Source organism: Moschus berezovskii, chromosome 21 (assembly GCF_049115385.1).
Source record: "Moschus berezovskii isolate FMDL1 chromosome 21, NW_MosBer_1.0, whole genome shotgun sequence".
NCBI classification, from domain to species: Eukaryota; Metazoa; Chordata; class Mammalia; order Artiodactyla; family Moschidae; genus Moschus; species Moschus berezovskii.
The window spans coordinates 1820647-1847755 of NC_142480.1; the positions used below are offsets into that span (position 1 = coordinate 1820647).

At 48.3% G+C, this 27109-nt stretch overlaps 2 protein-coding genes across 2 annotated transcripts in view; one reads left to right on the forward strand and one right to left on the reverse strand.

Moving 5' to 3' along the window:
- The window catches only part of TDRD9 (tudor domain containing 9), a 101197-nt gene extending 79970 nt beyond the window's left edge, over window positions 1–21227 (reverse strand). The window contains exons 1-8 of the mRNA XM_088829868.1: window positions 21200–21227; window positions 20716–20821; window positions 20554–20670; window positions 14777–14850; window positions 9009–9106; window positions 7316–7537; window positions 6686–6808; window positions 2096–2176 (exon numbers count right to left, since the gene is read on the reverse strand). Of these exons, the coding sequence (XP_088685994.1) occupies window positions 2096–2176; window positions 6686–6808; window positions 7316–7537; window positions 9009–9106; window positions 14777–14850; window positions 20554–20670; window positions 20716–20821; window positions 21200–21227 (849 nt within the window). The remainder of the gene's footprint in view (window positions 1–2095; window positions 2177–6685; window positions 6809–7315; window positions 7538–9008; window positions 9107–14776; window positions 14851–20553; window positions 20671–20715; window positions 20822–21199) is intronic.
- Window positions 21228–23140: 1913 nt separating this feature from the next.
- Window positions 23141–25785, forward strand: RD3L (RD3 like). Its single transcript, XM_055418642.2, has 4 exons — window positions 23141–23318; window positions 24085–24320; window positions 24698–25003; window positions 25359–25785. Exons 3-4 carry the CDS (start codon window positions 24705–24707, stop codon window positions 25654–25656), a joined length of 597 nt encoding a protein of 198 aa, XP_055274617.2. The 5' UTR covers window positions 23141–23318; window positions 24085–24320; window positions 24698–24704; the 3' UTR covers window positions 25657–25785.
- The last annotated feature ends 1324 nt before the right edge of the window (window positions 25786–27109 follow it).

The following is a 27109-nucleotide window of genomic DNA, read 5'->3' on the forward strand; positions in this document are numbered from 1 at the left end:
TGCTACGAGTGGCCCCCAAGGGCACACCCGTTCCAGCAAAGGACCTCTAACACTTCTGCCGGAGCCGCCAGGCCAGGGCGCTTCAGGGCTTCTGTCTCAGCCAAGCGCGAATGTGCACTGCTCATGGCCACAGCCGGCCCATGCTGCCACGGCCTCCCCGCCCTGCACCCTCCCTGTAACTATCCACTCGTCCCCACAGATGCTCAGCAGCCTGCCCTGATACCTCCTTGTCCAGGGGGCCTGAGCTGAGTCCGGGCAGCCAGCATCTGCAGGGTCTGCAGGCGGGGGACGGCACGAAGCCAGGGCCCTCTGGAGGGCTGGGTGCAGAGCGGAAGGGGGCCCGGAAACCCCATCTGCCCAGGCTCCTGCATCTAAGGCCCCCATGGCAGTGCTCTTTTAAAAAGGAGTAAGGGAGGAAGTTTCGAGAATTTCAGAACACTTACTACAAAGCCATACAGAACCTGACTTCTAGTTTCTTAGCCCAACTATATATACCATTACAAGGTTCTATATTCAGAAGGCAGTATGCTTCATATATTTTTTTAATAAATCACGAAAACACTGAAACTGACAAGCCATTTCCTACTACACATATGATCAGTACCAAATTCCTGAGCACCATTTTCAACAGTGTGGCAGATTTTTTAAAATTCACCAACACTCAACTCTCTTAACTCCTAAAAAGTAAAAGAAAAAAAACCACCTGTAATCAAGTTATTATCTTACAGTAAAAAATTAGTCTTAAAATGACACTCACGGGTTTCCCTGGTGGCTCAGTCATGAAGAACCTGCCTGCCGATGCAGGAGACACGGGTTCAATCCCTGATCCAGGAAGATCCCACATGCCGTGGAGCCACTGAGCCTGTGCTCCAGAGCCCAGAACTGTAACCACTGAAGCCTGAGCACCCCAGAGCCCGCGCTCCCCAACAAGAGGCCACCACAATGAGAGGCCCGCACACCACAGCAGACAGCAGCCCCTGCTGGTGGTAGCGAGAGAAAGCCCGCACAGCACGGAGGCCCCGCGCAGCCAGCAGTCAACAGGAGAGGGAGGTCGCTGCAGAGAGGGGCCACGAGAAGGCTGCTGCCACCGACTCTCCCCATCACGCGACGGCCCTCGTAAGCAAGCGCTGAGATGAAAGACGCGCGGCCTGGCCGACTCTCGGCGGCCCCCTGGGCTGTGCAGTCCATGGACTTCTCCAGGCCAGAACACTGGGGTGGGCGGCCTTTCCCTTCTCCGGGGATCTTCCCAAGCCAGGGATTGAACCCAGGTCTCCCGCACTGCAGGCGGGTTCTTTACCGGCCGAGCCCCCAGGGAGGCCCATCTAAAGCACTAAGTCGGCCTACTGCAAACCTGGGGTTCTACCTCCTCAGCGCCCACCAGGTGAGACCGTGACCCTCCCAAGGTTGACGTCCCCACCCTGGACGGTGGGGAGGGAGAAACATCTCCCTAAGCCGAGAGATGGAACACGTGCAGACCGGAACCCGTATGGTCCAGCGGGCACCTGCTTTCCAGAGACAGCAAGTCCTCCCACAGCCCTTCCCGTGATGACCGACCGCACCAGTCACCACCGCTCTGGGGGACTCCCGCAGGCACAGCTGGGCTGACCTGTGTCTAGACTGCAGAACAATTATAACGCCTCTGCTGCTCTGGCCAAGTTCATGTCCTCATCCTCTCTGTTCAGATAAAACGTAAACACTGGTGGCCATTCCCACAGACGTTTGGTTAGCTCCTGACACAAGTCTCCCATAAAAGCAGGGCACGTGACCACTAACTTCAGGGTGACCCAGTGCTGCTTATAAAACAGAGATGACAGATTCACATTCCCTCAAACTCTGGTTTTTATTCAGCCCAAAATTGTGCTCTAATACCCAGCATTTCATTATTTTCTGCAGCCTGGAGAGTATTTTACAATTTAATGCAACATAATAACCAAAAACTCTTCCACAGTCTGATCCTAAGAGAAGGTCCTCTCGCCAGCTTCGAAGCAAGAGCTGAAGGACTGTAGAGACGCTGCTTTCAACCGTTTCTACTGAATAAAACTACACGATAAATCTCAACTCTGAATATTTCAGTTACTCATGAAATCAACTTTACCTTCACAAAACGTGAATTTGTTCTTAAAAGTTTGCGGACAACTAGCAACAGGAAATCCATTTCTTCAGTTCGCTCGTGTACCTACAAAATAAGAAAGGAGGCCCCCAAGCGGGAAGGCACCCATCAGTGAGGAGCAACTGGGGGAAAGGGACGCACCCAGGGCCAGGGCCCCACGATGGACACCGTCACTCAGCCCCCAGACCAGGAGAGGCATGTGGGTCACTATCCCCCCTCCACCCCCGGGGTTCCCAGTAGGGTCCGACTGGCATCCAGGCAGAGGGACATCTAGCACTCTCAGCCCCGCCCGCTCAGTGCCAACAGTGCCCCCAGTCCCTGAGACAGCGCAGAGAAGCACAGAGCAGCCTTCCATGGCCACCCCCGGCCCACGGCCCCAGCCCCGGGCCCAGCTGCACTGTGACCAGAGCAGGTATGCAGACAGTAGGCCGCCTACCCGGCAGGGCGGGAACTAACAGGAGGCCTGGGAAGAGCTGGCTTGGCAGGAGCAGGTAGGGCAGGGCTGGGGAGAGGCAGAGGGCAGCAGGGAGTCTTGCAGGAGTGTCAGGGACACGGGGCGGTGGGGCCCCAGGAGGAACTGCCCCGCACAGCCCCGCTCAGACAGCGGCCTTCCAGCCGAATTCCCCCCACCCCAGGGCCTGCCCACTCCCACCAGCTAACGCCAAGGGCTAAGTCAGGTGTGGGGCATCTCACACTGAGCCAGGCTGCCCCGGGCACAGGGCACAGGGGATTCCTCCCTGGGCCATGTCTCTGCCGACGCAGAGAGATGAGCTCCTGAGTCTCAAAGAAGGAGCCCCCTTCTCCGCGGGGCGAGAGGCCCCACTGCTGCTTCTCTGGCCAGACACCTTAGAAACCCAACTCTCACTCGTTCTCTCACGAAACTCAGTGTTGAGAGCAGCGCCTCAACACAAACGTGCTGCCTTGTACTTGAGAAGCAGAAACAAAGGCTGTCCTCGGTGAAGAGCCCCAAGGGGGCCCTCCTTAGGACCGAGGCCCCGGCCCCCACACCATCCTGACGAGCCCCCACAGTGTAGACTTCACACGACCGCTTCTCCCGCTGCTGGAGGCCGGGCGGCCCCTCCTGCCCGAGGACCCACTCGGCCCTCCAGCCCGGGGTCCCCAGGGTCCGCTCCCCATCCTGGCCTTCCTCCATCCACAGTGTCACGCCTCAGCGGACATTTGTGCCCCAGCAGAGAGGCTGAGAGCAGAAACTACAGCGTCTCCGCCTTTACAACCTCAGCACCTCGTGAATCAGGCACTCTACACACGTTTACTGAAGGAATGGTTCACCTGCAGTGAGTTTATTCTCTCTCCAGAGCCCAGAAGTTAAGGACATGACCGTCCCGTTCCCTGCTCATTTAACTTATATGCAGAGTACATCATGCGAAATGCCAGGATGGATGAAGCACAAGCTGGAATCAAGATTGCCGGGAGAAATATCAATAACTTCAGATACGCAAATGATACCACCCTTCTGGCAGCAAGTGAAGAGGAACTAAAGAGCCTCTTGCTGATGGTGAAAGAGGAGAGTGAAAAAGCTGGGTTAAAGCTCAACATTCAAAAAATGAAGATCTTGGCATCCAGTCTCATCACATCATGGCAAATAGATCAGGAAAAGTGTAAACGGTGACAGACCTTATTTTCTTGGACTCCAAAATCACTGCAGATGGTGACTGAAGCCATGAAATTAAAAGATGCTTGGTCCTTGGAAAAAAAGCTACGACAAACCTAGACAGAGTATTAAAAAGCAGAGACATCATTTTGCTAACAAAGGTCCATCTAGTCAAAGCTATGGTCTTTCCAGTAGTCATGTACGGGTGTGAGAGTTGGACCATAAAGAAGGCCGAGTGCCAAAGAATTGATGCTTTCTAACTATGGTGCTGAAGAAGACTCTTGAGAGTCCCTTGGACTGCAAGCAGATCAAACCAGTCAATCATAAAGGAAATCAACCCTGAATATTCACTGGAAGAACTGATGCTGAAGCTCCAATACTTTGGCCGCCTGATGCAAAGAGCCGACTCACTGGAGAAGACTCTGATGCTGGCAAAGACTGAAGGCAGAAGAAGGGGACGACAGAGGAGGAGGTGGTTGGATGGCATCACCAACTCAACGCACACGAGTTTGGGCAAACTCTGGGAGACACTGAAGGACCGGGAAGCCCGGCACGCTGCAATCTGTGGAGTTGAAAAGAGTTGGACACACTGAACAACAACATTCCATTTTCAACTGCCTGGCTGTTTTCAACTTTTGCTCTTATATCTGTTTTGAAATTCAGACCATCCCACACAACAGGAGCAATATCCTTTGTAAACATAAAACTTAAGGCCTATCCAAACCTATTCATTCTTTAAGCAAAGTTATCCCAGCGCCAAATGATAAGACGCTCCCGCGGGGGCAAGTTCCCGCAGAGTGCAGCTGACGTGTTCAGCGACCATCACACAGCTTCAGGAAAGAATGAAGCCAACACCACAGTGCACACAGGCGTGTCCACGTCACTCAGGTATGTGTGCAGAAACGCCTCCTTACACAGTCAGAGAGGCGCTGGGTCTACAGAAACAAACAGAAGCTTGAGCAGCAGAGACTCTGGAGTAGGTCACCCAGGGTGAGCCGTGCCACGCCACCTGCAGGCCTGAGTGAAAGGCTCAGTGGCTACCGGTGGGCCCCGTGAACTTTATCACCGCGACACCTCCTTTGGGCACACGGCCTAAGTTTGATCTCATCACGGCCCAAAGTCACGAAGAAACTATGAACCACGCTGCACATCCCACTGTACTGCAAAGAACAACAGCAGAGCATGGTCCGCCTTTCCCGGTCCCAGACACGCAAGAGTGATGCTAAACCAGGCACGCGTACGTGTACCCAGTAAATGCACCCGCTCAGCTTTACCTGCAGTACCGACAGAGAAATTCTCATATACTGAGGTGTGGGGAAGTCATTCTGGCTTAGACATGACATGGCTTGGACTTGACACTAATTAGAGCAGCCTTGTTTTGTGGCCTGTCACGCAAGCATCATACATCTTCTTTGTCCACTAAAGAAGAGGGTGCATTTGAAAGTCACAATGGAGTAACTGTGGCTCAGTCATCCAGGGTGGAGCAGGGTGGCCGCTGTGGACATGAGTCCAGACTGCCCTGAAGCACCAAGGATCTGCATGTCCTTAACTGCACCAGACTCCAGGCCTCCACCCCCGTGCTAAAACAGGATCTGCCAGCAGCAACCCCGCGGCCTCAGGCCCCTGCTCGCTCTGCAGCCGTCTAACCCCAGCAGCCCTCTAGCACCCTTCCCTCTCGCCAGCTCCGACCCTAACTCTTGACAACAGCTGCGCTACATTTCTGTCTTTGCCTTTCCAGGCCCCACCTGAGCCCAGAATACAGCCCAGTGCTTCATGAGTCCGGGTCTCCCAGGCGATCGGCGTCCGTTTGGCTCCAATAGCACTCTTCTCTACTCCCATTACAGTTTACCGATGGTTCCCACTGACAGCACGTTCCGGTTCCATGCTGATCACACACACACCAAGGGAGGGGAGAGACCGTCTCACGAGGGCCACGCAGGGGTGTCACCCCAGCCTCGGTCAGGAGCTCCACTGCCACCTCGCAGTCTCCCACAGACCCCACTTATCTGCTGCTTCCAAGGCCTCAAGAAACCAGTGAAGCTTCTCGAGGCATAACTACTGCTGAGCTTTAAAACTCCAGAATCTAGGGGGAGGTACTTCCAGAGATCCTAGGACAACTGTTTGAACACAACATCACTTCTCCTCAAAAAACCCTTGTTTAACATATAAACAAAACTGGGAATCCCCTGGAGGCCCAGTGGACAGGACTCGACACTCAATGCGGAGGGCGCAGGTTCAGTCCCTGGTGGAGGAACTAAGACTCCACAAGCCCCGCGGCACAGCTAAAAGAAGACAGAATAAAGTCAAATCAAATTAAAATCAATTAAAATATTCCATCCGCACGTAGAAAAGTTGAGAAAGCTAAGACTGGCACAAAGAAAGGGCTCACAGTACAGTATTAGGGGTTTTTTTAGAAAAGTGAATAGATTAATATCATCTATTCATTTTCTTAAAAGATGTTCTTATTGTTCTTGTTTTATTAGATGGAAAGTATCTGTAAGGTGCTGAAAACATATACAGACAATTAAAGTTCTTTTGTCTGATGTGGCTAACACTCCAAACCAGGGTCCGCAGGCGTCCCCTGTAAAAGGCCAGAGGGCAAATACATCCCACCTCACGGGACACACGGCCCCATCTCAGCTACCGTCTCTTCTGCAGCAGCCTCACAGCACTCACAAACGGAGCAAAACCATGTGCCGACAAAACTTTACTTACAGAAAGGGGCCGAACCTGGTGTGAGGGCTGCAGGCTGCCAAGCCCTGATCTAAACAAGGAATCTCTGCATTCTCCTCAACCTCCTCACCCGTGTTTTGGAAGTAAGAGCAAAGGATAAAAAGAGCAAATCAACTTTCAAGAATAGAATAAGCCGATATAGACTCAAAGAACTTTTTGACACTTTACAAGTAACTTGCACTGTGTTCTTTCATCAAATAAAAACACGAGCGGAAGAGCAGAGCACGCACTTCATCAATGAAGATGTGTGTGAATTCCACCAAGCTCTTGGCACTAACTATCTTCTGCAGCAGGACTCCCGTTGTCATATAAATTAACTTGGTGTCTTCTGTCGCTATTTTTTCCAACCCTACCTAAAATTGGGGAAGGAAAAAAGAGAGAATTTTCTATTTAAATGGTTTACATTTAACTACAAAGAAAGCAATGTTAATTTCATAATGAAGGTAAGAAAGGGAACAAAAAATTATTCTATACCGCAAAAAATATAGGGTCTAAACCAACATAAATCCTCAAACTGATTTCTCTTCTTCTTTGGTTATGAGGGGAGAGACTGGCTTATCTAGTCATACTGTCCATATCATTTTGATGTTGAGACGACTATATATGAAGACCTCTTCAACATAAAGATATAATTAAAGATAAAATTATAAAAGCCTTGGGTCTGAGAATTCTCACTTCTTTTCTATTCAACTGAGAAAGAACTTGAGCTATTTTCAAGAACTTCCGATTTTCACTCTCTTCGAAATTATGCCATATTCTGCTCCATAAGCAACTGACTGTATCTTCTCTCCCAGCAGAAAAGAAATCACATCCCATCATCGACTTCCGTAAAGACAAAATGAACAAGAAGAGAGGCTCACCTGGTAGCCCACCAATCCACCCAAAACCCAGCCGCGCTCCCTACTGATCCAGCGGGCCATGCTGCTGGCCCCGATCTTGCGCGGCTGGGTGACCACGATGTTGCAGTAGGCAGAGCGCTGCAGGTGGTGGTCCAGAATGTACTGCGGGAGCTGGCTGCTCTTGCCACTGCCTGTGGCACCGTGGATGATCACCACGGAACTGCTCTCTATCAGAGAGATGACCTAGAACAGTGAAAGAGAATGCCTTCAACACTGCCGCAAATTTAGCAGTGATGTAAAGCATTACCTATGAACCGAAAGCTTAATCTCAGCAAGACTTTCAGGGTTTCTTTTCTCTTCATCTTTACAAACTAAATCCTTAACTGAACCACCTGAACATCACAAAAGGGACACAGGTTACTAGTGGTTGCTACACTTGAAACAATCTGGCCACTGTGAGCAGAAAGGAATGGCTACAGAAATCCAGGCCAAGTTCACTGCCCCCAGGTCTCAGCTTCCTCATCTATAAAAATGAAAATGCCAAACTGAATTTCTATTGCTCTTGTTAAGCCTAAATTTCTATTATTTTTAAATTGTGTGATGAGCCTCCATCTAATTCTACTGAGAAACATGAAAACACAGCTGTTGTTACACATAACAAATGTACACTTGATTCTCATTTGAAATTCTTCAGACACACTTTAAAACAAGTAACTCCCACTGCTCCACAGACAGGCTGCATGAGCAGTGCTAACCCAGTTATCCGCCCATCCCTACCTGCCCCCAGAGCACCATTCAGTCATCACCCTGGCCATCAAAACGGTCAGGGAGTGCAGATTCATTCTAATGTTGGCCTCTTGAAATTAATAACGCATATCTACTCTATACAAGTTGCACGATTCAATCTAAGACAGAGCAACAAGGAATTTAGAACATTTCCAGTTTACTGCCGTCTATAACCATTTCTTCTGTTAGTACAGTTCATTACGGTTCCAATATAGCTACTTCTAACCAGGTTTACACCGTGCTAAGTCACTTCAGTCGTGTCTGACTCTTTGTGAACCCATGGACTGTAGTCCGCCAGGATCCTCTGTCCATGGGATTCTCCAGGCAAGAATACTGCAGTGGGTCGCCAGGCCCTCCTCCAGGGGATCGTCCCGACCCAGAGATCAAACAGGCGTTTCTTGCATCTCCTGCACTGGCAGGCAGATTCTTTACCACTAGCGCCACCTGGGAAGCCCAAGCAGGTCTAGTAACACATAACTAGTTAAAAATGCAATCATCTTGCTGCTGTACTGCCTGACATTGTTCATAAAATGATATATCAGGGACTGACCAATCACCAGGCAACACAAACAGCCAGTCTGCAAAGGAACCCCAGTGGAATGCGAGAGGAGGCTGCGGCCAGGGGCAGGCAGTATCCACTTTCTAAAAGGTCTGGGCAGCGGGACTTGCAAGCAGCAGCTCCCGGGGCCCACAGGTGTCCGCTCACATCCACTTCAGAGCAGGGGAGATGGGACGAAGGATTAAACAGGAAAAGGTGAGCTCAGGGGAAGCTGATCGAGGGACGCGCGGTGGGAGGAAGGCCCTCTGCGCGGTCACTGCACAGACCCACCTCCCGGTGCCCGCCCGGCCCCTCGTCACTTTCAGACTAGAAACCAAGGGCTGGGTCGCCAGCATGCAAACAAAACGACATCATGAGAAAAATTGTTACCTCTTCCTTACATCGGCTTATAGGCAAATCAGGATATTTATAGGTTGTCTCTGGGATGCATATCACATTGCTTGATTTAGCTAAAGGTGGCCTTGGACCTGGATTCAGACAAAACAAACAAATACAATGCTATTTCTTATGTGAAAAAAGGGAAGATAAACAACCCCATGTTTGATCTAGTCTCTATGTACAGCATATACACAGCAAGCTGCACGCACACGCACACACACACACACTCGCCGACTAACACTGTGATTGTGAGCAGGGTCATGAGAAAGTCCCCAGAGCGCCCGCCGCTAGTGATGCACGGGAGCGGAGCACCACCCCCCGCCCCATCCATCACAGCCATCAGTGCTGTAGGCTAGTGCCACCTTCTAAGACAAGAGACCTGCAGAGCGCAAAGCTCATCACTGGCAAACAGCACAAAAATGACTAGCTTAAAGAACTAACTTTGATTTGAAAATTCACATCAATTTGTTAGTGTTCACTCCCTGCTACTGGAACAAATCGGCAGCAGACAACCACACACCACCGTGTGAACAGGGACCCTGAGAGGGACTGTCTTTGCTCCGACAGAGACTCACAGGGGAGCGCTGCCCAGTCCAACGAGTGGATACAAGTGTGAGCTGCTCAGTCGTGTCTGACTCTTTGTGATCCCATGGACTGTAGCCCGCCAGGCTCCTCTGTCCTTGGGATTCTCCAGGCAAGAATATTGGAGCAGGTTGCCATGCCCTCCTCCAGGGGATCTTCTCGACCCAGGGATGGAACCGGGGTTTCCTGCATGGCAGGCGGACTCTTTACCCCTGAGCCACCAGGGGAGCCCAGTGAATGTTCTCCTGTAAATATACACGCTCCTCTCCGGCAATGCCACAAATTCTTGACAAACTGACAATCACCAAAAGTCTCAGCACACGAACTTTCCTTGGGAAATGATTTTATTCCCAGAGTGAACTCTGGACCGTCCGTGTCTCTCCCAGACTCAGCAGGGCGCTGGCTGCTCCTGGTCCTTCTCCCGACTCGCTCTTCCCGCTCCTCCCAGCCCTGTGCTGCTCCGCCCCGCCTCTCCCTCTGCCCTGCCACCGCTGTTGCCATCCGACACACACGTGTCCCTGCTTCTCTTTTGTTCTCCTACATGTTCCCCTACACATACCCTCAGTTTCAAAACTGGCCTAGCGATATAATCACAATATGGCTATTTTCCTGCAGTTGAACCAAGAACTTGTTCTGAACCTTAAGAGCAGAGGAACCAGCTCTGTGCTCCCTCTTTGCGGAAACAGAGCTCCTCCCAGGGCACTGCACACCGACTTCAGGAGGCAGCTCTCCACGTCCTGCCCCCGGCAGCTTTCTGACCATCCAGTCACCTCACTGCTGACCGCCGGACTCGGAAGCCTGCACTTCCCGTCCACTCTCATCTCTCTCTCCTCCCCTTCCTCCTCGAGGCTCTTAAAAGTCACAGTCTGTGCTGCTGTCCCGTGCTCCCACAGGTGCACGTCCTCCCAGTCTCACCCCTTCTAGAAGCACTCAGCTAAAAAGCCCTTAAATTAACCACACTATCTTCAAAACACTGAGCAAAATTCAGAGTGTGAACAGTTCCTAATTTACAAATGGTTCCAACATTTTATTAAATTATTTGGAATTCTAAATGATGGCTGGGTACCCAGACTTCTCTACAAATCCAAGAACTGAGATAATGCAAGCCTAAATAGGGAAAAAATCTGGCCCTTCCCTCTCTTGGGGCCAGCAGGCTTATCCATCAAGAACCCGCCTTTCCAGCACAAACGGAAGGGCTGAGGCGCCAAGCCAAGGGAGCCCCGAGAGACGGGGTAGGGACATGGTGACAGAGGGAGGGACACCGTGAGCGGCTGGGCCTGCCAGGGCCATGAGGCGATACGGACTCTCCAGAGAGACCAAAGGCTGGCAGCGGTGCTTCTCACTCAGAGACCTGCAGCCACAGCTCCCGGAGCTGCTGAACGAGCCAGCACATTAACCACACTAATGTGACTCACTTTCCTTGATGACATGCACTTTGAAGGCTGCTACTTGAAGACAGAAATGCTACAAGAAAAAATTCCAAAAGACCTAAATGTATTGTCTAAACCGCAGCCCTTCCTCTGTTTAACACGAAACACAGGCTGACGTTTTCAGGTCACTGACTGGAGCCGACCCAGCACGAGTCAAGTCCAGCCTCCACGTCCACCGCCAGGGGGAAGACCAGGAACCAAAGAGGCCCAGGCTGCGTACCTCAGGCATCTGCGCAGCAGCAGCAGCCACATCAGAGGAGAGGCCCCGGCAATCCCCGCCAGCAGCATCGGAGAAGGGACACGCGATCCAGGGCAAAGCAGCACGCTGCACACATCCACACTTAACTCAAAAGCAACAGAAGAAACACCACCCCTCAAAAGTCATTGCTTTTATTTTCCCGTTATCTCTTTATTCTAGGTTATTAACATTAACGTATTTCACTTGAACTGGAAAAAACAGGAAACCATGAAAATTGCTAGTTTCTCTTTACTAAGTCACGCCATTATTTTGGCATCAACCAAATCTAAAATCTAACCCCAAAATTCAGCAGTTCAGGGCTCCAAATAGCATACAATGGGTATGACTGATTTTAACTGAAGAACATAACAACACTGCTTATCAAAAAATCTATTACACACTGTACACCACAGAAAAGCAGTTTAATCACTGCATTACTGAGTTAACCACAAAACTAAATCTTCAAATAAATAATTACATATCACTTTTTCCAAGTAAGGGTTGGTATTCCAAATACAAAACTAAACTTGATTGTTTCCTTCTTCTGTTATTAAAAACTCCATAAAGGCCATTCTTTTAAACCCAGAAGAAAAGTTCTGAGAGGGATGGAAATCACCCAACAGAAATATCACCGAACAAAAGGGAGGCCGTGCTATGGCCTTTCATCACAACTACAGACACATCCCAGGATGAATTCAAAACGGCTGTGTGGAAACAGCAGAAACCAGGCAGGGGTCCACAGTCTGGAACCAAGCTGTTCAGAAATGCTATTAAATTTCAACTCTGAAAAAATGATTTACCTTTACTTATACAAAATGATTCTAATGTTACTCATAGAAATTTAGTGAATGTGCATTCTTGGATTTCTACTCAGAAATAACTTTTAATAAGAGTTACATAGATGAAATACCACCCGCATCACACTAAAAGCAAAAGTACTCTGTATCTGGACATGACAAAATGCTCACTCTGAAACCTTGGTGCTGGACCAGAGTTAGGGGTACTGACGCGATCTTACGGTTTTAACGCAGACAGCACAGGGACAGAAGCTGCTGTGCACACAGGTGCACGCGCGCGCACACACACACACACACACACACACACAGAAGCTGCTGTGCACACAGGCGCACACACAAACACACACACACACACTCGAGAAAACCGCCTCTCTGCCCTCACAGGCACTGCCACGCTTCGGAAGCCGAAGCATGAGCAGCACTGCTCGCCACGGTGCTCTGCCCCACGTCCCCGTCCACACGCCCCGAGTCCTGCCCGGATGGCCCCGGACCCACTCCCCGCTCCCCGCCACCACCAGCCAGTGCTGCCTGGACTTCTCAGGTCCACACCGGCCCCTCTGATCCAGTCCCTCCGGTATGAGCACGTGTTCTCCAAACACGCCTCACTCGACACGCCTCCCCTCAGACTCACCCAGGATAAACCGAGAGCCTCAGCCCACCGCTGCTCTGAGCACAAGGACCAGAGCTGTCCGCCCCGGGCCGGCCCCACCAGCAGCCGCGCCTGCATCTCCCCCACGAGCGCACTCAACGTCCCCGCTCCTGCGACAAGGACCCTGAGCTTCGCGCTCACACCGCACACCTTGCCTCCCCTACAGCTCTGAGCATCCGAGGCCCACAGCAGTCTGGCTGGCTCCTTCTGCAGGCTCTGGGGAGGACTGTCCCCACACCTTTTCAGCTTCCAGAGGGCCTGCATCCCCTGGCTCCCTGCCCCTTCCTCGGATCACGCAGCCCATGGCGCCTGCCATCACATCCACTACTGAATCTGGGAAGAGCCCTGTGCTTACACAGGGCCCACCAGCAGCACCCGCACCTCAAGCTCCCTAATGTCATCAGAGCTGCAAAGCTCCTTCTGCCATGGACGCAGCACAGGCACCACCGCTCTGAAGATGAAGGGGAGGGCCGCGACTCAGTCCCCACTGCCCCCGCCCAGGACCGCACACCAAGCAACGCTGGCCCTCTACCAGGGCTGGCGGCTTCCCTGGTGGCTCAGCTGGTCAAGAATCCGCCTGCAAGGCAGGAGACCTGGGTTCAATCCCTGGGTTGGGAAGATCCCCTGAAGAAGGGAAAGGCTACCCATGCCAGTCTTCTGACCTGGAGAATTCCACGGACTGTACAGTCCATGGGGGAGCAAAGAGTCGGACGCGACTAAGCACGTTGCACTCCCCAGGGCTGGAGCCTCAGGCTCTCCCCCCATTACAGCCCTCGGCACACACTCCCCTCTCCCCGATCCCCACGCTGCCTCACAACTTCCAAAACTTCTACTCATCCTTCAGCTCCAGTCCCGATTACGACTTTCCTGAAGCCCAGCTCAAGTCACATCCCTTGTCCCAGGTCCGCAGAGAGCTACGTTTCAGAGCATTCACCTCTAAAGCCCCCTTTGGGTAACCATGTGGCCACACGATGGCCTCTCTGAGAGGAGAGGCCAGGCCCTTTCAACTTCTGCTCCCACTGCTCCCCACGGTCCCTGGCTCACATCTTGATAAACACTGGTCTTGGAGTGAATCTTCCAAGTGCAGCCAAAGCTGTATGACTCCCTAGTGAAAATTTCCAAATACATTAAAGGTGCCACAGACAGAGATTGCAAATAGTTTCAAATATGAACCCAAATCTAAAGTTCCAAGAGCAGACACTGGGACTCACAGGCATCCCTCTGCAGTCTAGTGGCTTCCGCGCAAGGGCCAACAGGTGCGCGCCAGGCGCCGAGTACGCAGGGGCAACAGGAAGGGCCCTGGCACCAAGCCCCGTCTTAAAACTAACACACTTCCCAGGAGACGGCAACAACAGCCGTCTGTCCACAGTAACACACAGCTGTGGCAGGCTTCTAGCAATGACCTCAGACTCCCTTACACAGGTCGAATCACCAGTCCTCACCTACGGCTGATTCATGTTGATGTCTGACAGAAAACAACAAAATTCTATAAAGCAACTATCCTTCACTTAAAAAAATAAATAAACATTTAAAAAGTCACCAGTCTCCTGTTCACTGACACTGAAGAGATTCAAAAGGCTCCCCTTACACAAGCAATGACGCCATGAACGTTCTTACACACACCGTGTTGTATGTTTCTTAGCGTGAGTAAACATCGGGTCAAAGGCCACACACCATCGCTTTGAACTGTCACCTCTGGTCATAAGGCTATTCAGACAAACACTCCCCCTGAGGACAACTAAAGATGCCAGACTAAATATACAAACACCATCTTTAAAAGCCACAAGTTTGGTGAGAGAGAGGAAAACACCAGAGCAAAGTCTCGAACAAGGCAGGGACACAGCGAGGAAAACAGAGAACTCAGAGCTGCTTCTGCCTCAGGAGAAAGACAGCAAGGAGAAAGTAACCAGCAGATGGCAGAGTGACCGGAAAATGAAAAACAGACTGAAGGAGCGTGGGGGTCTCTGAGGTAAGGGCTCAGAATTTTTCAGGACTGATGAAAGATGTCAGCGTTTTAGACTGCCGAGGAGTCCAAGTGAAGACCATGAAAAGGACGAACACACTTTCATACTGGGCTGCGCTGCAAGTCTCAGAAAGGCTGAGAAGGGGAGTGCGACCCGAATCGCAGCGTCTACATCAGCGCGAGCACACAGGCAGGAGGAAGGGGCAGGACTCCCGACTGACTGGAAGGAAGCCTGTGATGGACACACTTCTGTAAAGCAAAAAGTAAGCACTTACTTGCACCATATGAATCAGGCCTAATGCTAACAAGAAAAGCACACAGAAAAAGAGCGCACACTCACGGGAAGTGACGAGCTTAATAGAAACTCCGAACGGCTGCACCCATGGGAGAAGGAGGGACTAAAGAGGACTTTTATCTTTTATTTTACACATTTATGTATTATTTAAAATTTTGTTTTAATAGTTTTAAATCGCTAAAAATTTTTTCATTAATGATACAGATGATTTTTATTTTATTTTTTTAAATTTATTTATTTTTTATTGGAGGCAAATTATTTTACAATATTACATTGGTTGGTTTTGCCATACATTGACATGGATTCGCCCCAGGTGTACATAAGTTCCCCCTCCTGAACCCCGCTCCTGAACCCCCCTCCCACCTCCCTCCTCCCTTTATCCTCCCTCTGGGTCATCCCTGCACGCCAGCTCCGAGCATCCTATAACATGCATCAACCCTGAACTGGTGATTCGTTTCACATATGACAACATACATGTTTCAATGCCATTCTCCCAAATCATCCCACCCTCACCCTCTCCCACAGAGTCCCAAAGACTGTTCTATACATCTGTGTCTCTTTTGCTGTCTCGTATACAGGGTTATCATTTGCATCTTTCTAAATTCCATATACATGCGTTAGTATACTGTATTGGTGTTTTTCTTTCTGGCTTACTTCACTCTGTATAATAGGCTCCGGTTTCATCCACCTCATTAGAACTGATTCAAATGCATTCTTTTTAATGGCTAAATAATACTCCATTGTGTATATGTACCAAAGATTTTTAAAAATAAAACAGAAAACTCACATTCATAGGCTACTGAACCTCGTTAAATTCCACACGTGAGCAGATGAACTCGTGTATCTTTGCTGCGCCTGAGATACTCTCACCTTCGCGACTGGAAACTGTCTCTGCCGGGCGCAGGATGCACGGTCTCTGTTAGGCTACAGCGTTCCCTCTGCCGCGCTCCTGCTCGCATCGTTTCCAACGCGCGATCCGTGCGCACGTTCACCCCTCTGTGCACCACGTGACTCTTGCTCTTGGCTGCTTCTAAGAGTGCTCTCTCTGTCTTCGCTTTTGAGTAACCTGGTTATGTTATGTGTTGGTTCAGTTTTGTTCCTGTGTCTTGTGCTTATGGCTCATTGAGATTCACTGATTAGTGTGTTTGTAGTTTTCACCAAATTCGAAAAAAATTCACCCACTGTTTCTTCGAATAGTCTTTTGTGTCCCTTCTTCCAATTTTGCCTCCCCTTTTGGGACAGCAAGCACACATACACCTGAGACTTAACGCTTTTCCACAGCTCACTGGTACCCTAACTGTTCACTTTCCTCTTTTACTGTTTTCTCTCTGCATTTCACTGTACACAGCTTCTACTGCTATGCCTTCTAGTTCACTAATTGTTTCTTTTGCAAAATCACTTTTTTTTTTGCTGCAGGACATAGGGATCTTAGTTCCCAAACGAGAGATCAAACCCGTGCCCCCTGCAGTGGAAGCAAGGAGTCTTAACCACTGGACTAACAGAGATATCTCCAGAGTTCTTTTTATCTCATAAGAATAGCTTCCATCTCCAGAAGTTTAATTTGGGTCTTTAAAAAAATCTTTCAGGTCTATTTAACTTTTTTAACTTATGAAAAGCAGTTATAAAAACTACCTATCAATATATGTTTTTATCTGCTAATCCCAACACCTGTGCCAGTTCTGGGTGAATTTTGATTGACTGATTCTTCTCTTAACCAAGGATATAAGTTCCTGCTTCTTTGCATACCTGTTGTTTCCAATTGAATTTTCATCAAGATATGTTTTATATACCATAAGACCAGCTTTTTCAAGTAAATAACTGGTTACAGTGTAGTCTCAAAGTTACAGTTACTGTGTTATTGCCGTTCAGTCACTCGGTTGTGTCTAACTCTTTTGTGACCTCATGGACAGAGGTCACATGGACAGCCTGGCTCCTGTCCATGGGATTTCCCAGCAAGAAGACTGAAGTGGGTTGCCATTTCCTTCTCCATATAATAACTTTAATAACAATTTTAAGTATTTCCAATCAACAGTAAGGTAAGGGGCCATCAGCAGTCTTCCAAAAGGCAGACTATTTATAGACACTATACTTAAAAGAGAAAAAATAAGCAACTTACAACCTATCACACACTCACAATTTATAATCTATCATACACTCACTCCCCTAAAAATCCTGAATTAACAAGCAACATGATCTTCATTGATCAAAATATTACCACATTTTTAAAGACTTTTAAGAACTTAATGTTGTGAGCAACTCACATATATTTTATGATATTTAAAGGTACCTCTTTACCTGACCCACTGATTAGGTGATCAAGGAAATACAGATAAAATTCTTGTGCTTCAAGTTGTCTGTATTTGTCAATATACTCCGTTTCTGTGCTCTTTTCACCCAGGAGCCTGCAAAGAATATTAAAAGTTACTACACTGTTTACAAAAGGCCTATAAAAAGTATACTGTTTATAAAAAGCCAAGAAATTTCCATGTGCTAAGAGAATTCTTGAATAGTTAACTTTTACATTAAGACCTACATGAAAAATTGCAAATCATCAATAAACAAATGAAAATACAATCAAATTCACAGTCACCAAAGAGATGCAAATTAAAGCAATGAGAAAGTCTTTTCATCCTTCAAATTGGCCAAAAGAACAAAGGGCCTCAGACTGAGGAGAGGGTGGCAAACGGACGCAGCCACTCCCTCTGCAAGGCAGTCTACCAGTGCCCGCCACAGCCCCCCAGTGTCTTCCCTGAGAGCAGGACTGTGCTGCAGACACGGGAGCGTGTGCAAAGACACGCACGGAGGCCGCAGGGTTTCAGAATGAGCCTCCGCAACACGGGTCACTTTTGCATGAGGATTATTTCGAACTAAAGGCAGTCAAGACGCTACAGGTTCAGAGAGAACAAAGGCAAAACATTCTCTGACACAAATTACAGCAATATTTTCTTAGGTCAGTCTCCAAAGGCAACAGAAATAAAACCAAAAATAAACAAATGGGACCTAATCAAACTTACAAGCTTTTGCAAAGGAGATGAAACAAAGAAAAGACAATTTACAGAATGGGAGAAAATATTTGCAAATAATTCAACCAACAAGGGCTTAATAGCCCTATACAAACAGCTCAATGAAAAAAAAAAAAAGGGAAAAAGACCTGAATAAACATTTCTCCAAAGACAACATCCAGATGGTCAACAGGCACATGAAAAGATCCTCAACCTGATAATTATAAGAGAAATGCAAATCAGAACAACAGTGAGTGCCACCTCACACCAGTCAGAACAGCCATCATCAGAAAGTCTACAAGTAATAGGGACAGCTCTGGCAGTCCAGTGGTGAAGAATCCGCCTGCCAAGGCGGGAGGCGCGGGCTCGATGCCACTACTACTGCGCCTGCGTGCCGCAACTAAGACCTGACACAGCCAAATCATTTTCTTCTAAAGTCTGCATATAATAAGTGCTGGAGAGGGCGTGGAAAAGGGGACCTCCCACCCTGTCGGTGGGAGCGGAGACGGTGCAGCCACTGTGGACAGCAGTCGGAGGCTTCTTTAAAAGCAGGAGTTACTGTATGATCCTGCAATCCCACTCCTGGGCACACACCCAGAAAAGAACTCTAATTTGAAAAAATACATGCACCCCAGCATTCAAAGGAGCAGAATTTACAATAACCAAGACACTACTTTGCTGACAAAAGTCCGTCTAGTCAGAGCTATGGTTTTTCCAGTAGTCACATATGGATGTGAGAGGTGGACCATAAAGAAGGCTGAGCGTCAAAGTATTGATGCTTTTGAACTCTGGTGTTGAAGAAGACTCTTGAGAGTCCCTTGGACTGCAAGGAGGTCAAACCAGTCAATCCTAAAGGAGATCAGTCCTGAATATTCATTGGAAGGACTGATGCTGAAGGTCCAATACTTTTGCCATCTGATGCGAAGAGCCAACTCACTGGAGAAGACCCTGATGCTGGGAAATATTAAAGGCAAAGGATACAGGGATGACAGAGGAAGAGAAGGTTGGCTGGCATCACCAACTCAACAGACACGAGTGTGAGCAAGCTCCACAAGTTGGTGACGGACAGGGAAGCCTGGAGTGCTGCAGTCCATGGGGTCGCAAAGAGTCGGACATGACTGAGTGACTGAACTGAACTGAAGACATGGAAGCAACCCAAATGATCGTCAACAGAGGAATGGATAAAGAAAATGTGGTGTGTGTGTGTGTATAAAATATATAGGGGAACACTCAGGCAAAGACCAGACAGAAATGAAGGCTGGGCAGCTCTCTGAGGGAGGCAATCAGGAAAGCAGGAGCCCTGAGGCCAAAGTGCCAGGAAGGTGGGCAGGAGGCCCATGTAGCTCCAGCAGAGAAATCCCAGTGGGGGCCGGGGGGGATAGAGGTACAGAAGAGCCATGGATTTGGGCAGAGGGGAACCAGTGGACTGGCAGGGGCTAATCCTAAAGATTTTGGTCTTTGCTCTGAGTGAGGTGAGTTTGGCGCATAGACCGAGAAATAACAATACCTGACTCCCATTTTAACAGGATGGCTCTGACCGGGATAAGTGGGGTGGAATGATGGGGGCTCAGACACAGCAGAAAAGCAGGGAGACCACCTAACAGAACACCACATAACCAAGGCCAGGGATGACGTCGCTCAGACTAGAGGGGCAGCGGTAAAAGTGGAGCCCATAGAATACGCTGTCATCATTAGACCCGGCAGATATAAAATAACCGGCTTCCCTGGAGGCTCAGATGGTAAAGAATCCACCTGCAATGCAGGAGACCTGGGTTGGGAAGATCCCCTGGAGGAAGGCAGGGCAAGCCTCTCCAGTATTCTTGCCTGGAGAATTCCATGGACAGAGGAGCATGACAGGCTACAGCCCATGGGGTCACAGAGTCAGACAGGACTGAGCGACGAAGCACACGCACAGCACATGTAAAAGCACAAACAGAGGAGTCGAGAATGTGGTCAGGTTCCAGTTTCCAGGCAGACGGGTAAGCACACTGCACCCCGCGCAGAGGGGAGCTGTGACTCCTGGCAGGATGCCTCAGCAGCTGCGGGGGGACGCTGACCAGTGCACGGCACCGGGCAGACCGGGGAGAGACGAGAATCAGAGCACACACTGGGCACAGCGCATCGTGTGTACCTCTGGCTGCCCCTGGCCTGAACTCCCCACACTACAAAACGCACGTGGGCCCTGGCACAGGCAGAGGCGTGGGGGGACTGATTTCCTTTAGGATGGACTGGTTTGCAGTCGAAGGGCCTCTCAGGTCTTCTCCAGGATAATTCGAAACCATCAGTTCTTTGGTGCTCAGCTTTCTTTATGGTCCAGCTCTCACATCCACACATGACTACAGGAAAAACCACCACTTTGACTACATGGACCCTTGTCGGCACCGCAAACCCTCATGGCCCTTTTTCTTGGTCTATCCACTGCTCCGCCTAGAGGGCAGAGGCTGCTGCAGAAAGTGCTTGGCAGAACAGGACAAGAAAGCCCCTGCTTCCAGCCAGAGGAGCGAGAGAGGGAGTCCCTGGGCGGGACAGCACCTGGGACGCCGCAGACCCCCGGGAACCTCTAGGATCCACCGTGCTCACCTGGGCTGGGTGCACGGCACCGAGCCCAGACAGCCCAGCACGGACTTGGAGAACTGAGGACAGATCCGGACGCCCCGCCGGGCCTCAGCTCGCTGCCTCCAGGAGGCCAGGTGGAACCTGCAGCCCCACAGGGTGCGACAAGACCCAAGCCCACGATATGACGATATGATGATACGCCAAGCGCCCAGGCACGGACTTGGAGAACTGAGGACAGATCCGGACGCCCCGCCGAGGCTCGGATCGCTGCCTCCAGGAGGCCGGGTGGAACCTGCAGCCCCACAGGGTGCGACAAGACCCAAGCCCACGATATGACGATATGATGATACTCCAAGCGCCCAGGGCACGCCCACGGGGACTGCACTAGGAGCCGTCAGAGCGCTCCTGGGTGAAGCGACAACCACTGACTTTGGATAATGGCTATCCAACCTGGGGACCCCCCACCCCACACCAACCGCAAATCAACTTGAAACCACTCTACACCCAGGGAGTACTTATTTTTTTAAGCCTAAAACACTGATCTTCCTCTATGTCATAACTTTGGAGTAAAGAAGGTTTTAAACAAGAACACAAAAAAGGAAAGTATTAATGAACAAGTTATAAAACCTGTGAACATGTCTACAAAGGTAAAGGGCAAGAAAGAGGTCACCTGCGAGCAGCACGTGACCCAGGCACATGCCGAGAGTCCCCTCGCACCAGGAAGACACAAACACAGCCCAGCAAAAACACGGCTCTGAATGTGAAACGCCTTACGGAGGGAATAACACGGGGAGAGAAATCCAACATCAGTTTCTCAAATGCTGACTGCATCTTTAATAGACACAAAAAGAACTAATAGTCTACAACTGTGAGGTCAGCAGCAAAGGAATTAAAAACAGAAAGACAGTAGTCTCCTTACAATGAAAAATCTTCCTTGAATTGCAACAGAAAGCTGCTGAGAACTGTATAAGAAGGCCCTGGTCGTAAATATACGAAAGCTGCATATATACAATCTGGCTCCTCAGCCTGATTTTCTCTGTCCTCTTTAGACTTAAATTTTATACTTCCTTATACATCCTACACTCTTACACATGCACACGAGGGATGATATGTTCCCATCTCACTTTGTCTTCTAAAATTTTCTACAGTTCAGCCAAGATGTAGCCTAGAAAACCATGACAGTGAGCAGAAAGGAATCAACCTAACTGCTTCATAGTTCAAGTTTTCTGTCTCCCACACAAAACAGTCTCACGAGGTCACACTTAATTAGAAAGAATTCACTTATTCAACTTACTAAAATGTTTGATGAATAAAATCCAACATTATTCTGATTATATTCTGATGAACAGGCAGGATTAACACAAAGGTACTTCCTTAGCTGGATCTACAAATGCTTCTGTCCTCTGTCTATGCTACAGTAGGGGAACTGCTGCAATCAGAGACTGACATTTGGGCTCTGATTCAATCTAACGGCCTCAGAAGCTAGGACAGAAAAACCAAAATTTATACCACCACAGGCGGCACATCCTAAGTATTAGAAAAACCGGCTTATCCGAGGAAGACCAAAGGAAAAGGTACTGAATGTAAGTCAGGGTGGCAGGAAGCGTTCTGTGAAGGTCAGACTTGGGCAAGCCTCGACAGCCTGCTAACAGCTCAAGGGGAGGCGGGAGACTGCCCCTCGAGAACTTCTCTGTGTGGCTTGCTCACTGACCCTTAGGTCTCTGCTCCAAGGACAGCCCATCCCCAGGAAGGCCTTCCCCGACCCCCGCAGCCAACCAGGGAGGCCTCGAGTGTGCCAGGACCACCACACTGACCCCTCGGGGACTCGGGTTCGTCTCCCCACGGGGCCCGTGGGGCAGGGAACAGTCAGTCTGTCCACTGCTGCCCGAGCCCCCCCGAGTCCCTGATACACACCCGGGCCTCGCACAGCCGGGCACAGTCAAGGGTGCCTGCTGAGAGAAGGAGGGCCCCAGCGGGGCAGTGGGGGCAAAACAGACCTGGTCTCAAGGACGGTGGTACAGCAGTGAAGAGAAATGCAACCGGCGCTCAAACAAACAGGGGTCAAGGGGAAAATGATGTTTTTCCCTCAGACCGAAGAAAAAAATAGTTGGTATTTAAACCAGGCCCTGAAAAAGAGAGTTATAGTATAGGCACACAGAAAAGAAAGACAAGCCCCTCGGCAGAGCCAGTGTGAGTACAGCTGAAGGGTCAGAGCCGGGCACACGCGGGACAGACACCGTAGTGCAAGCAAGCCAGTCTGGGACAGAAACGCGGGTCATCTTCCACATCCAACACAGCTCTGACGCTGCAGAGGCAGACATGCGAAGAACCAAAGCAATGACAAGGAGGTTATTCAGAGGAGAAGCCGCATGGTTCACGGTACCGTTAGGAGGAAATCCAAGAAGACAGTTCTGTCATGAGGAACTTTCCCCCCGCCCTTCTCACGGCGCTGTACACGATGCGATGTGAAAACCTGCTCGTTGCAGATAATGAATCCTGACATCTGGGTTTTCTAACGTGTGAGTAACAGGAGCTGCAGGGTGACCACACGCATCCCTCTTTATCGCGCGTGACACGCAGGTCTGATGTGGACAAACGAGGTCTACTCGTCACAGTTCAGTTGGAGGAAAGAGCAACACAAGAAACAAACATTATAAAACGGAAGCCTGTGTGGTCACTCAACAGAGACCTGGAGAGCCAAGAACCTGTCCACACCCCAGGGAAAGACACACAGGCTCTCAGACGGAAAATCCTCACAAGGACCTTACACGCCGGCACTCACCCGAACAGTAAGTGCAAGTTTCACTTTCAGCTCCAGAAGAAAACACAGAAATTATTTTCTATCATGAATTGTAAGATTTTGTTTTGAACTTTATATGTTCTTATGGCTCTATTGTTTTTCTGACCTTAACCAATAGATTGCCTACCACCATGTTTCTAGAGATTACAAAGTGTATTTTAAAGTTAATCTATTTCAGTGAATACATGTAATGCATTGCAACTTGCTTAAATATACACATTTAAATACTATTAGAAAGAAAATCAAAATGTGCACAGAATGTAACATTTACTAAATATTTCACACGACTAATATGTAGCATTCTTTGCCTATTTTGCACAGTTGGAACACGTTTTCTCAGAATGTATATCATTTGTATATTGTGCAAAGGGTCAAGTCCGAGCCCCTTCCCATGCTTTCATTAGCAGGGACAGTGACCTGGCTTCTAAATGGCCTGAAAGTTAAGCTGAGGAATAAAAGCAACATGGTTATTTTTAGAGCTCTACAGGCATAAAAATGCAGCACTAAACTGTGACCTGCAGCTACGCACAGCAGAGCATCCCATCATGCGACAGTTCACTTTAGCTGGGAGCGCATCTGTGGTGCTTCAGAAAACCTTTCTTCATCTCCTCACCAAAGATACGTCTAAATGCATTTAGGACCAGAATCCATAGCTGCCGGCATCTTTTTCAAAGAGACTGAGCTACGTTCAAAAGGCAAAGCGTTATATAATTTGTAAAGACTAAATAGTAAGTTATTTTTGTCATTTCTTCTAGCTTACTTACAAGGTGAATTAATGAGCATTCTCTCCAAATGAAGACATCACAGCCTCATTCCTAACATAGAAAGTTATTTATTTCAAAGACGGTTTCAGTGGGGAAAGGAGGAGACTCATTCTCTCAAAAGGGGACCCATCCAGGAGGAGGAGACGTGCCTGTGTGAAGCACAGCTCCATCACCAATTCAAGTGAACTCTTCAGCAACAGGCCACGTTGGACCCAGCAACTTCAGAGGTAACCTTTAAACCTTTTCTGTATAAAACCTAAGTCAGAAGTATGTTTGCAGACAGCAGTTTCCTATATGTTAAGACTACAGAGCCTCCTAAGAATTTTTAATAGCAAGTGTCGGTGTTATTTTCAGAAAGTGTTCAGTCTGCAGATTATCTCTGACTGTATTTCATTCCTGCTTAGCTACATAAAAGTATTTTGAAAGCCTGGTTTTTGGCACTGACCTAGTTAGAAATAATCCATTCTAATCTTATTCTGACCTGTATATCTAACCAGTGAAAAATTCATGCACTTTTCTGGCAAATTTACTGTAAAAAACCAAATATTTGCTGACCAGAACCGTAACATTTTATGCAAATAAACAAGTGAGAGCTTTTCCACAGGCTTAAAATGCCATTTTTTGGCTGGATGAAATGGCCAAAATATGATTCCTACAAATCCACACACTACCCTGACTCAGATGTAGTGACAAAGACTCTGCTTCGGGAATTAAAATGGCATCTGAAGGAACGGGAGAGACTGACACAAGAGATCGAAAATGAGCAAAAAGTGAAAAAAACAGGTGTAGATTACAACTGGCTGAGAAGCTGCCAGAATCCCCACGCAGCCATCCCAGCCACCGAACAGAGACAGCTCGAAGTTCTCTGCTCACAGGTGCAGCCTTGTCAAACGGGAACTGTTCTCAGCAGGTAAAACACCATATTCTCTTCTCGTGATGTCTGCCGTCAACTCTTAAGCTCCTCTGATATTTAGAGTGGAAATCGTTATTTATATATATAAATTCTTCAACCGTGTGTATCAAATACTCAGCAACCAAAATCCCTAAGAATGGGCTGGACAAGAAAAAAAAAATCTGTTGATATCTCACTGGCTAGGAAATGTTTTAAAGTCACTTTCAAAATTTCTTCACTAGAAGCATAATTTTAAAGCAATGTGCAGTTTACTCTAAAGATGGAGCACATTATTTAAGCTGAATTTTCAAGATAAAGGGTTATGACAAAAGAGATTTTCTGAACTGAATACTCACAAATGCTTTGCCCCTAGATTTCGAGAAGTTCTGGCAGAAAATGATGTACTGCCGTGGGAAATCGTCTACATCTTCAAGCAAGTTCTGAGAGACTTTCTGAGCAGCGCTGACAGGGGCAGTCAGCAGGAGGGCCTGGAAGGGTCGCCGAGCGCAGCCTGCCCTGCACGCTCCATGACCCCAGAGGGTGGCTCCGAGGGTCCAGAGAAAGATGAAATACCCACTATCTCAAGTTACGTAGACAGAAACACAAAGAACAGGCTCCCAACATCCTCACATCGAATATGGAGCCCACCGTACTACTGCCCATCAAGTTAAATTATCTATAACCAGAGGGAAGAGGTTTTGTGACCATCTTAGCATCAGAACTCTTTAACATTAAGAGAAAGTGATGTGACTTAATGTTACTCTTTGTTGCAAGATCAGAAACTAAAATTTCTGTGATGTAGTCAATATGTGAAATAGTGTTCCTTTTCTAGCCACTTTTAAAATGCAATGTTTTCACTGAACAGTATGCTTTTAACTAAAATGTTTCCTAAATATTTTGAAAAAAATGTTTGAAGTATTTTCTTATACCTCAAACACAACTCACAGGACCTAAGTTTTATTTTGAAATTTGAAATATGAAATTTATATGAAAGCAAGAAGTATAAAATTTGACAAATTAACTTTGACATTAACTTTGACTTTTATCCTGAAATGAAATTATGTATTGAATAAAATAAATGATTAATGTGCATCTTATCTTTACAGTGTAAGACTGAATCAGTCATTCTCTGTGGGGGAAGGCAGCAGGGAGGGAGAAAACAACGTTTCGTCTGCAAACTCAGTGCTTCATCTCAACACTCATCGTTAATCTCAACCAACATTAGGGAGGTATAAAAAACACAGATCTATATTATGGGTAAAAAGAAATGAACTGGTTTAACAACACTGGTAACTGCTACTCTCAAAGAAAAACAATCTATACTTTAAACCTATACTGTGTTAGCGGCTCAGTCATGTCCGACTCTTTGCAACCCCATGGGCTGTAGCCTGCCAGGCTCCTCTGTCCATGGAATTCTCCAGGCAAGAATACTGGAGTGGGTAGCCATTCCCGTCTCCAGGCCATCCTGGTGTCAACATGACCAGGGTTTAATAAGACAAGGTAAATGCAGATTTAAAATAAAGACACCTTTCACTCCTGTTCCCTTTCTGTTTGGTTTTCAGAACATAACTATGGCTTCTTCCATCACTGTAAGAGCTCACAGACTGAGAACTATTTGTGGGACGGAGAAACGTTCCCCAAAGTGCAAGCTGCTCATTGAGCAGCAAATGTAGGAGGCAGAAAACAAGAGGTCAACACTGCATCAGTGATGGAAACAGGAGTCTAGTTGATTCACGATGCTGTGTGGGTTCCTGCTATGCAGCAACCTAAATCAACTACACATATACATATATCCACCCTTTTTTAGATTAATTTCCAATAAAGACCACAACAGAGTATTGAGGTTTCCCTGTGCTATACAGTAGGGCCTCACAGAATTTTTGTCTTAAACAGAGTTTGGAGTCTGTCTCTGAAAGTCAGTACTAGAACTGGCAGCCTCACCACGCGTATCAGAAAACATACACCATGAAGAGGCTCAAAACATTTTCCTCCCACAAAGCACCTCACACAGCCACTGAACAAAAGAAATGACCAAGTCTACAGCACTGTCAATAAAGGGCAATCCTCTTTGTTCAGAAGGGAAGAAAATAAATTGCTAAATATACTTCCTATCAAAAAGCTTAC